The sequence below is a fragment of the Antedon bifida genome, chromosome 3 (assembly GCF_963402885.1).
Source record: "Antedon bifida chromosome 3, ecAntBifi1.1, whole genome shotgun sequence".
NCBI classification, from domain to species: Eukaryota; Metazoa; Echinodermata; class Crinoidea; order Comatulida; family Antedonidae; genus Antedon; species Antedon bifida.
The window spans coordinates 7226131-7236353 of NC_136228.1; the positions used below are offsets into that span (position 1 = coordinate 7226131).

The 10223-nt window shown below is 36.4% G+C and overlaps 2 protein-coding genes across 3 annotated transcripts; both read right to left on the reverse strand.

Moving 5' to 3' along the window:
- Positions 1 to 774: 774 nt before the first annotated feature.
- Positions 775 to 6457, reverse strand: LOC144836961 (flavin-containing monooxygenase 5-like). 2 transcript variants are annotated; one of them, XM_078691912.1, is made up of 6 exons: positions 6325 to 6457; positions 3924 to 4382; positions 3529 to 3584; positions 2791 to 3181; positions 2053 to 2288; positions 775 to 1900 (listed from the first exon to the last, which is right to left on the reverse strand). In XM_078691912.1, the coding sequence occupies exons 1-6, from the start codon at positions 6437 to 6439 to the stop codon at positions 1589 to 1591; spliced, it is 1569 nt and encodes a 522-aa protein (XP_078548038.1). In that variant the 5' UTR covers positions 6440 to 6457; the 3' UTR covers positions 775 to 1588. The 2 variants fall into 2 exon arrangements, with proteins under 2 accessions (XP_078548038.1, XP_078548039.1); XM_078691913.1 differs by having other exon boundaries at positions 1723 to 1900; positions 2045 to 2288.
- A 416-nt stretch (positions 6458 to 6873) lies between these two features.
- LOC144838111 (flavin-containing monooxygenase 5-like) lies at positions 6874 to 9151 on the reverse strand. Its single transcript, XM_078693470.1, has 5 exons — positions 8699 to 9151; positions 8018 to 8411; positions 7552 to 7784; positions 7069 to 7264; positions 6874 to 6896 (listed from the first exon to the last, which is right to left on the reverse strand). The coding sequence occupies exons 1-5, from the start codon at positions 9149 to 9151 to the stop codon at positions 6874 to 6876; spliced, it is 1299 nt and encodes a 432-aa protein (XP_078549596.1).
- Between the last annotated feature and the right edge of the window lie 1072 nt (positions 9152 to 10223).

The following is a 10223-nucleotide window of genomic DNA, read 5'->3' on the forward strand; positions in this document are numbered from 1 at the left end:
CGATATATTTTCCAGTAAAGAAATATTGTCAAAAATAATATTGTTAAATAACTCATGATGAAAAAGATCATTTTTGCTTCAACTATTGCGGCGTATAACAAAGATGGGATTGTCCATATCAAAGCGCACACGATAATACAGCGTTTAACTGTGACGATAACGTCATAGTTGAATGGTGCCCATACAAGAGCGATGGCTCGGTCAATGGCAATGGAGCCTAGCGTTAGAACAGACGTGGTTCCTATGCCGCAGTAAAGCGTTTGTAAACCTAATTTATCGTGTTGAAATGCGTACATTTGCGAATTCATATGCATAACAGTAAGATGAACAGATAAAGTAATGTTACAAATTACGTCAGACAATGCTAACGAACAAATAAAAATATTTTGTTTTTTCCATAACCTAGGCGTGGACGCGATTATAACAGCCACAAACACATTTTCAAGCGCAACAAATGACGAGTAAAAAACATCAAAGAAGACGATGTCATCAATAGGTGATGCAGTGCCTATGCAACTAGAAACATTCATTCTGTCTCCCTTGTATTTAGTCATCCGAGATGTTCCTTCTTCAAAGACTGCATGAAGAACCTTCCGTTACGAATGGAACAAGGATAATATAGGTCGTACTAAACTGATTTCAAAAGTAATTTAATAAATTACTTTTAACCTTTTAAGAAATCCAAACAAAATCTGTCAATAGAACATCGCCGTGACCGTGCTTTTTTCTAAATGTATCTGATGAAAAACTATGAAATACAATAACACAATGAAATTGCACAAAGCGATAAACTCTTTAATAAACTGTGAATGCATACACGTAATTTGAATAATGCCATTAATGTAATTTGAGGTAGATAATGTGAAATGGGAATACTCCAATTTAGCAGACTACAGACAGTGTTAATATAATTCAGAAGCAATTAATCTGTACTTAATCTCAAATTTCTACTTGTCTAATTGATGTTTGTTTGACGTTTCTTGTGTTTGATGGAAATAAAGGAACACTCCCTGATCAGATAACCGGCCTTACGTACGTGCAAAACATTACGAAGGCATTGTGAATGCTGTTTCATCAGGTATTGCAGCGCCATATTTAGCCATTATTACTGTAAATTCGTTTACGGATTTATATTTAAGCGTGATTTCCACTAGGAGGTAACGCAAGGGCGAAAAATAAAGCGAGTAATTTGACCAATGACAATGCGATAGATGATGATCCATCGTGTCGTGATTGGTCTAACTACGTGTGTTGCGCTTACGTCCTTGCGTTGCGTTATAGTGGGAACGAAGCTTAATGGGTTGTAAATATTCATGTCACTTGCAATGTGCAGTTAAATTACTCAACGACCAATGGAATAAAATCCTATTTCAGTGTCACATCTATTTCGTTTGCTTTTGTGTGTTTTTCAATCAATCAATCAATTTGTAAACTAAATATAAAAGGTGGTGTAAATATAAAATTATTAAAACACAAACACTGAATGACGAATGTTAACGCTTTTTAGGAATTTGATAAATATAAAAATAAACAATTATAGAAATATATAAATTCTTTAGCGTTCCATGTAATAAAACAGTCTCAATAATTATGTTTTATAAATTCCTAAAATAACAATCAACATAGAAACGGTGACCACGAGAAGTGGTTTGAATATAGATGTGCGATTTTGCACATCAACTTGCCTTGTTTTTGTTGGATTTACTGTATTTCCCCATGCATTCATGATAGCTTGTCTCGCTCCATGCCATTGGTGTGGTCCCTTAAGTCGGTAGGACGAAGGGTATGCTGGTCCAAAGAACACCTTAGCAGCAAGCTTTGGGTCGGTCAAAAACAGCGTATAGCTCGGCCTAGCACCAATATCACCGGCTAATTCTTCCTGGTATGGTAGGTGTGAAATCTAAAATAAACGTCATGTATATGATTAATTAATGTCGTAAAAGGAGTAAAATTAGCAATATTGTTAAAATAACTGTTTAACTTCTCATCTTCAATAGCATGTCACAGTACAGTAGGTTTAAACAATATATCTGTATTATTATACCTACTTACAGCTACTTTTAGGCAGCCATGCCTTTTGATGAGAGAATCAATTCGATGTTTGGCATCACGTTGTCGAGTCTGTAACTCTGGAATTCGCAAGTTGCCAGAAAAGACGGAAGTAGCCCAGCGGGCTTGCAGCTCAGCCACCGGTATTGTAGATCCTCCTAACAAACTAAGAATGCCGATGAATGCAAGAGTAGGGTACTTAGGCGATAGAATATGCTTATACAGCTCAAACCTAGTGTCTGAAATACAAAAAGTACTTATTAAAGGCCTATGCGATGCAGTTGCAATAGGGAAGCAAGCATCTCCTGGGGTGGGGAGTAGAGGAGCCTCCTCCCAACTTGTTTCGATCTTCAGACGCAGCATTTAAATGTTAAGCGAACGTCAAAAACAATTACGGTAATTGACGTGATAGTAGTATTATTTTTAATCAAGCAATGTGGATTCTTTAAAAATGGCCAAAACAGCAATTGTGGCACGTCACAAAATAAGCATCACTGTTTGTACATTAAATAACACATGTTTATTAATTATAGACGATTATGATGTCTATTTTAATTTATTTTTAATTTTTGCATGTTTATGTCTTATGTCACTAGAGATCAATGATATTGTTGAAATAAATATATACAATGTCATGTTCCAAAAAATAGGACAGCTGTCTTTAATATTGCGCGTGTCACTGTTTATTCGATTTATTCAAAAAGTATTCAAAAATACCGGATAACCGTTTATTAATATTACCGTCAAAAATATCAGGATCAAGGAATGGAAAAGTAGTGCGATATCCAGTGGCACAGATTACGATGTCAATATTGTCAATGTATGTCCCATCTACAAATTTTACACCAGTCTTCGTAAACATCTCAACGTTATCCTTAACTTTAATCGTTCCGTTCATGATCCGATCCGGAAATGTGTCGCACATAATTTTAGATGCAGTAAAAATCGATTTGGTTGATCGGACACCGAGACTGTCAAAGTCTGCTCTAGATTCAAACATTCGTTGGATAACCATTGCTTGTATACATTCGGGTACGTGTAATGCGCCTCGACTTACTAAGGAGTCGAGCGGTTGTCCCTTAGGACCTCGTCTAGAAAGTAGATAACAACCGCTACGCATACAGATATACGTCTGAGAAATGACACAGAGAATGAAGCAATTTTAAGGCAGTGAATAAAATATACCACAATCACATTTTCAGGAACAAAATTATAAAAAATATGATTATTTCCATCGAATTAAGGCCAACTAAGACAGCCTCGTACGACGAGGTCTGACGAAACGTATTGACTCTTCACTGCTGTTGAATCCAGACGAGACGGGTGCGTGGCATGTGTTTTAAGTCTTTGGAAGACCTTTAAACATGTTTAATTTTCTCCCGACAAGACGACTCCTCTTTGCAAAGACAGTATTAGCTATTAGTGCTGAAAATAAAAACACGGCGAGTCATTATGCAATATGAAACAAATAATACATACCATGTTGGCATAGTAGCTACACTGGGTTGATATATCGCCTGCGGAATGAGACGCACCTACGGATAAATTAAAAAATATATATATAAAATATTTTAATGCAACGATGAGAATAAAATGAACAACTAGAATGAATGTTCATTGGAAAGTCTCCATAATGTAAAGAAAAAGAAAACGATTAAACTTAAGCTCTGTCTACACTATCAAACTAGTTTGTTAAGTTCCTAAATATGATATGCCCAAATACGGTAGTGATATGACACCATCATGGTCACATCATATGTTTTCGTCACATAAAGTTTGATAGTGTAGACAGAGCATTACAATCATCAATATAGTATCTTAAATAATGACTGTGGATGTGACTGATGACAAAACTGTAATAATTTCATCCTTACCAATAACTAAAACATTCTTTCCAGTAACTGTCTCTCCTTTTCTAAAAGCGTTGCTGTGCACCACTTTACCTTTGAACTCATCCATTCCTGGAAACACTGGCATTATTACATTAGAATGAACCCCAGTGCAAACCATCACACCATCGAATACCGTCGTAACGGCCTGACCCTCTAGGCTTCTGGTTGTTACATTCCATTGTCCAACTCTGGCACTGTCACTTACCGGTTTGACGCCCGTGACGTCTGTGTCAAAACTTATGTAGTTTTCTAAGTCATAATGTTTAGCGTAATCGCGTAGATTTTTAATCACGTGATGAATAAGTAAATATGGCGGATAATCTTTGGGAAATGGGAAGTCGCTGAAACACATCATCTCTTTACTGGTATTGGTTACTAGGTTATCGTACATGGCACTAGCCTCTCCTCTGTTGGTATGTTCATCGTAGACCCATACTCCACCTGAAAAAGATGTCAAACCAAACCATTACTATTCTGGAAGACCAATAGGAATTTCGTAAAAGTAGCCAGGTGTTATTGAACGCATTAATTTTAATAAATACATGAGCACAATTCGCAAAATGTATAAAATGTGCTACGCTGTACGCCAGGGTAAAACGATAAAATAATAAACAATTGCACGCTGTTTCCGTAATAATTTGAGATGAAAGTCACGTTTTTACCTCACTCACCTGTGTGTTACCCTGCTTGTTGCCCTGGCAACACATGGCGGCGTGCAAAGGCACACTTTTCTTTGACCACACATTGCGATTTGTTTTACGAATTTAAACATGCATAAAGCTTAAGGAGACAATGCATAATTGTTACGATTGTGTCTGTACAGTAGAATAAGGTAATTGCAAACATCAGGGGCGGTCGCAGGACTATTTTAAGAGGGTTGCCCAAAGACTCTAACACTGAGTATTTGAGCGAGCAATTTGTTAAATAACACCTCTAGATGGCCGCAAATGATACTCTCGCACGTAAAATTCATGATAAATTGCACCTCTAGTTCGCCGGAAATGTCACTCACTCTATAGTGCGCTATAGCAAACAGAGGATTGTAGACTATAATATTCCAGCGGTAGTAAACATACGCGACTAACAATATAGGATAACATTTTTTTTCGTTCAATGCAAACGTCACGGGGAAGTCCCCGATTAAGGTACTTTAATACATTCTAATAACTGTACTCAATTAATGTAAATTTATTATCAATTAATAATTTTAAAAATATATTGAGCAAAACGTTGAATTGTATTATTTTGAATTAGGCTAGATGCTAAATAAAGTCAGATGTTAAAACCACAATTTCCAAAATTCATTTTTATTTATCCACTATAAACTTTACAACGGTGTTGTTTAAACCACACTCTATTATTACTACGGAAATTCGGCCTAATATTTACGGACGTACGGAAGTGAAGATAAAGGGAACTACACGCATCGGAAATACAGAACTATACGGACAATTATGATTTGGCCTAAAAATTGGCCTTAGATTATGAAAAATATACCGGCAAAACGCAATATAAATTATGGACAAATCGATCATTGGCCTTTGCAATATGCCTAATATTTAAAAAGAATTATATATATATAGATATTACGGACGTATACAGAAATGAAGATAAATACACGGAAAAACAAAACTATACGCAAAATTATGATTTGGCCTTAAATTATGGAAAAACGCAATAATTATGAACAAATCGACGACCCATATGACGGGTTTTTCCCGAACACAGTGTGGGTTGGCCTCCTTTCGTACCTCTCATCAAGAGAGAGATACATCTCCCTGCTCTCATGACGCGCGCACCACAAGCAACTAGTCAATCAGAAATTCATTCTGCGCATGCTCAGAAACTTATCTACACTTATCTGTGCGCGGTATAGTGGGCCAATTGGTGACTGCTGTTTCTGCCAATTTACAAATATTCTCTTCCAGACTGGACTTCTATAACGTATAAATATTGATATTGTATACGATGAAATGGGACTCAATTTTAATTTAGTGGCAGAAACAACATTTAGTATGAAATTAAGGGTGTTGCCCGGGCCACTAGGGCAACACCCCTGGGTCCGCCCCTGAACATTGTACAGTAGTTTCCTATCATGACATTGAGTCGCAATGCAACGTAGTGATACAATCGTGGAATACAGAACAATCAAAACCTAGGCATAAATTCATCCTACATATGCGCCAATGATCACAGAGAATAAAACAGTATTTTAGTCCTATTGTGTGAAATGACCCTTGGATTCGTATACTGCATGGCCTACACTTCTTGGCCATAAGTAAAGCTTGGAAATCCGGATATTAAGCGTGACCCATTGAGTCACGTGGATAGCCTAAGCCTACTATCAAAATCGGTATCAAAACGTATGATACGGCAAGCTTACCAATGGACGATTGCTTCTCAAAACAGCACGGTTTAAAGCCCATTTCTAGGCATGATTTGATGGCTACAAGACCGCTTATCCCAGCCCCTATCACGGCTACACGCTTCTCACCCATTTTGTGATCTTTAAAATAACAACCCACACCGGTGAATATTAATTATATAAATCAGTCAACCGTGAACATGACTTAAAGGGTATACCGTGTTGATAATGATATACTGTAATAAAATAATACTGCGCATGCCTATCGATACTATCGCTTTTGAAATATAGCGCGCGGCAAAGCTACAGATATATTTATATATTCCTTTCAGTGATACTTACAAAGGGGAGCACTGAGGAGAGACAAGAGCTGTCAAAGACAACTATAGCCTTATAGGTACCACCGGTATTCGAATAAAATACGAATAATCAGAAACGTCAAATGCATGAAAGATTCGTGAATAGATCCCCAATAGATACAAGATATGAATGAACGCATTATGTTTTGTAAAACTGCAAAAATACTTTATTTCATCTGGTTATAAATGGTTCATAAAATGATAAATACTACATTGATAAGACGTGTTCCACTTCAATCATAATGTACATCATAACATTAAGTACGGTAACATTAGAAAATAATAATTTTAAAATGTAATTATTTAGTACAATTCATTAAAATTATCAGAACCGAAAGTAACGAAAAAAGATAAATAAATGGGATGAAATGTGGGCTTATTTGAACTATTCCTGTCGTTTTACTTATATTTTCCCCGCTTCTCATGATAGTCCGTCTCGCAACAGACCAGCGACGGGGTCCTTTAAGCCTGTAAGATGAAGGGTATGCTGGTCCGAAGAACACTTTCACAGCAAGATTAGGGTTCGTTAAAAATAAACCGAGTGTAGGCTTCACTCCAATGTCTCTTGCTAAATCGTCTTGGTATGGGACTGAGGGTAACTATTATACAAAATAGAAATCAATTTATTAGTTAAACAATTACGTCATATGTTTAACATCATTTCTTTACGGGATTGAATGTAATCACAATTACACCTTTAAATATGCTACTAAAGCCGAGTTTCCACTAGGCGAATTTGCTCGCGCGAATTGAAAACATGAGCTTATACGCATGCGTATTCATTTTTTCTTCCAAATCCCTCGCTCTGCGCATGCGTATAAGCTGACGCTGTCGATTCGCGCGAATGGTTCGCTAATCGGCTAAAAGTTACTATAGATATTCTTACTAAAATCTTTTGATAGCCAAATTTCTGTATTATACTATCAATTCGTGATTTTGCATCTTTTTGACGGATCTTCAATGCAGGTAAGATTATTCTGCCTGAAAGAACAGACGTAGTCCATCGAGCTTGTAATTCAAATATTGGACCAAGTGCTCCTGGCGACCCGACTGCTCCAATAAACGCAAGTGTCGGGTATTTTGGAGATAGAATAAGCTTGTAGAGTTCAAGTCTGGTTTCTGTTCGTAAAGGAGGATAAAACTTATTTTAATCAATTTCAAAACAAGAAACTGTGTATTTAATAAATATCAATTAAGTATAACAAATCATTTGAAGTTTTTAAACTTCAAAATTGCTTCCAAAGAGTCCAAACCTTTTAAACCAACAAATTTATTTTAATAGTGATATTTTGATATGAATCACATAACATTTACAACAAACGTTTAGCAAATGTTAAACGGAATTTCCTTACCATCTAAAATATCAGTACTAATGAATGGAAAGGTTGTGAAGTAGCCTGTAGCACAGATCACAGTATCGACACATTTTACAGTCGTTCCATCCACAAACTTGACACCATCTTCAGTAAACATTTCCACACGTGACTTTACCTCCAGAGCGCCATTGGCTATTCGGTTCAGCAGACTATCGTTTAACATAAAACTTCCACTAAGAAGGTCCTCTTTTACTGATTCGTTGCTATTGTTGACAACGATTCTCGATTCAATTAGATATTTCATTATTCCCAGTTGTATGGGTTTAGGCAACACAGTCAAACATCGACGGTTCATGACTGTATCGATTGGCATGCCATTTGGTCCTTGTCTTCCTAAAACGTTGCAGACTTTCCGAAAGCTGATATAAGTCTGAAATAAAAATCTTTTACTCTTGCATGGAAATTGACAAACGGTAACATATTTAAATTAAATATTGCGTTTTGTAATAGACCTTGACAGTTTAGGCCTCTGTGTACATGATAAGTATTATTATTATTATTATATGCTGTAGTAACTTAAGTTCTGCCTAAACTATCAAACTAGTTTGACCAAACAAGTGCGATGTGCCCAAATATGGCAATGACATCATCGTTTCCATATATGGGCAAATCACATTTTTTGTCACATAAAGTTTGATAGTGTAGACAGAGCTTTACCGCTTTTGCATGGTGACTACACTGCGTTGCTACATCACCCGCTGAATGAGACGCAGCAATGACAACAGTTTGACCAACAAAATCTTTTCCATTTCTGTATTTATTGCTGTGCATGATATGACCTTTGAACTCGTTCATACCCGGATAATTCGGCATTCTGATTTTAGAGTAACACCCCGTACAAACCATCACCGCATCATATATGCCACTGCTTTTATGCTTCCCATGTTTCGTTGTTACAATCCATTGACCCCCGGCGTCGTTTGCTGGTCTGACGTCAATAACTTCCGTGTCAAAAATAATATATTTCTCTAAATGATGATGTTTAACATAATCTCTGTAGTACTTTATCACGTGATGGTTGTTGAGATAAGTGGGGTATTCTGTTGGGTAGGGGAAATCACTTAAACACATCATATGTTTACTGGGGTTGGTAACCAGTCCATTATACATGACGCTTGCCTCGCCTCTTGTGTGTCCATCATTGGAAGTCCAAACACCACCTTAAAATGTAATTTATACGGTAACCATGACATGACATGACATGTAGGCCTATAGGCCACCTTGTTTTGTTATAAAGTATTGTGTTTATATTATATATTACGGTATTTGATTTGATTTCGATACATTCAGAAAAAAAACGCAAATAAAAACATACAAAAAACATGATCAACATCTGTATTTATTTATTAACATTTGGCAAATAGCGCAAGAAGAAACAATGGGCCATGGCCCAGCCCAGAAGTGAGAACCTATGTATGGCACCAAAAAAGGATTTACTTTGTCGGGGCTTAAAATGGATATTGAATAAAGTCTTTGAAACGGGGAAAACGCATCTTTTTTTAAATAAAATGTATATGTACATAAAGCTTGGTTTCCACTAGGATGCAACACAATGACGTAAGGCGCAACGCAAACAAATTGACACATTCAAACGATGGATTATTCGAACCGTTCATTGTGATTGGTCAATTCGCTTGCGTTGCGACTGACGTCCTTGCGTTGCGACTGACGTTGTCTGATATTGTAACTTTGTTATTAATATGAGAAAGATTGTTCGTTCATTACCCATAAAAGTGGGCGAAAAAAAGAAATACGGTTTATTACGGATATGAATAGTCATTCTTCCAGGTAGTATTAAGTTTAGAAAAAAATGAATCTATTCAACTGGACTTACTGGAATAATATAACTATGACGTTTCCAGGTTTTATTATCAGGCCGAATGATGAAAGTATCATTGTCCATTACCCGTATTATTGTGATATACAGTCAATATTGACACATTAAAAAACAAATACAACTTTAAACACAACAAATTATCAGCAGTTAGTGAAGAAGCTTTACCAGCAAAACATATTTTTATGGCAACAATATTGATTTATAACGGATGCCGGTATTAACTTTATTTGACATTCAAAAATGCCAAATTCTACAAAAATGTAATGGCTGTTATAAAAGCAGTCACTGTTACAGGCATCATTCATCTGGGCTCTACCTCTGTGAATGGATGACAGTTTGGGAACC

What these genes read in the sequence shown, in the direction of transcription:
- LOC144836961 (XM_078691912.1), bottom strand. Translation starts at nt 6,439, where the DNA reads ATGGGTGAGAAGCGTGTAGCCGTGATAGGGGCTGGGATAAGCGGTCTT. An exon ending in AAAGAATGTTTTAGTTATTG is followed by an intron (nt 3,585 to 3,923) that starts GTAAGGATGAAA and finishes ATTTATCCGTAG; the next exon opens with GTGCGTCTCATTCCGCAGGC. An exon ending in GTAGCTACTATGCCAACATG is followed by an intron (nt 3,182 to 3,528) that starts GTATGTATTATT and finishes GTCATTTCTCAG; the next exon opens with ACGTATATCTGTATGCGTAG.
- LOC144838111 (XM_078693470.1), bottom strand. Translation starts at nt 9,151, where the DNA reads ATGTATAATGGACTGGTTACCAACCCCAGTAAACATATGATGTGTTTA. An exon ending in TTGGCTATCAAAAGATTTTA is followed by an intron (nt 7,265 to 7,551) that starts GTAAGAATATCT and finishes TTTGTATAATAG; the next exon opens with TTACCCTCAGTCCCATACCA. An exon ending in GAGAAGCGGGGAAAATATAA is followed by an intron (nt 6,897 to 7,068) that starts GTAAAACGACAG and finishes TTATGATTGAAG; the next exon opens with TGGAACACGTCTTATCAATG.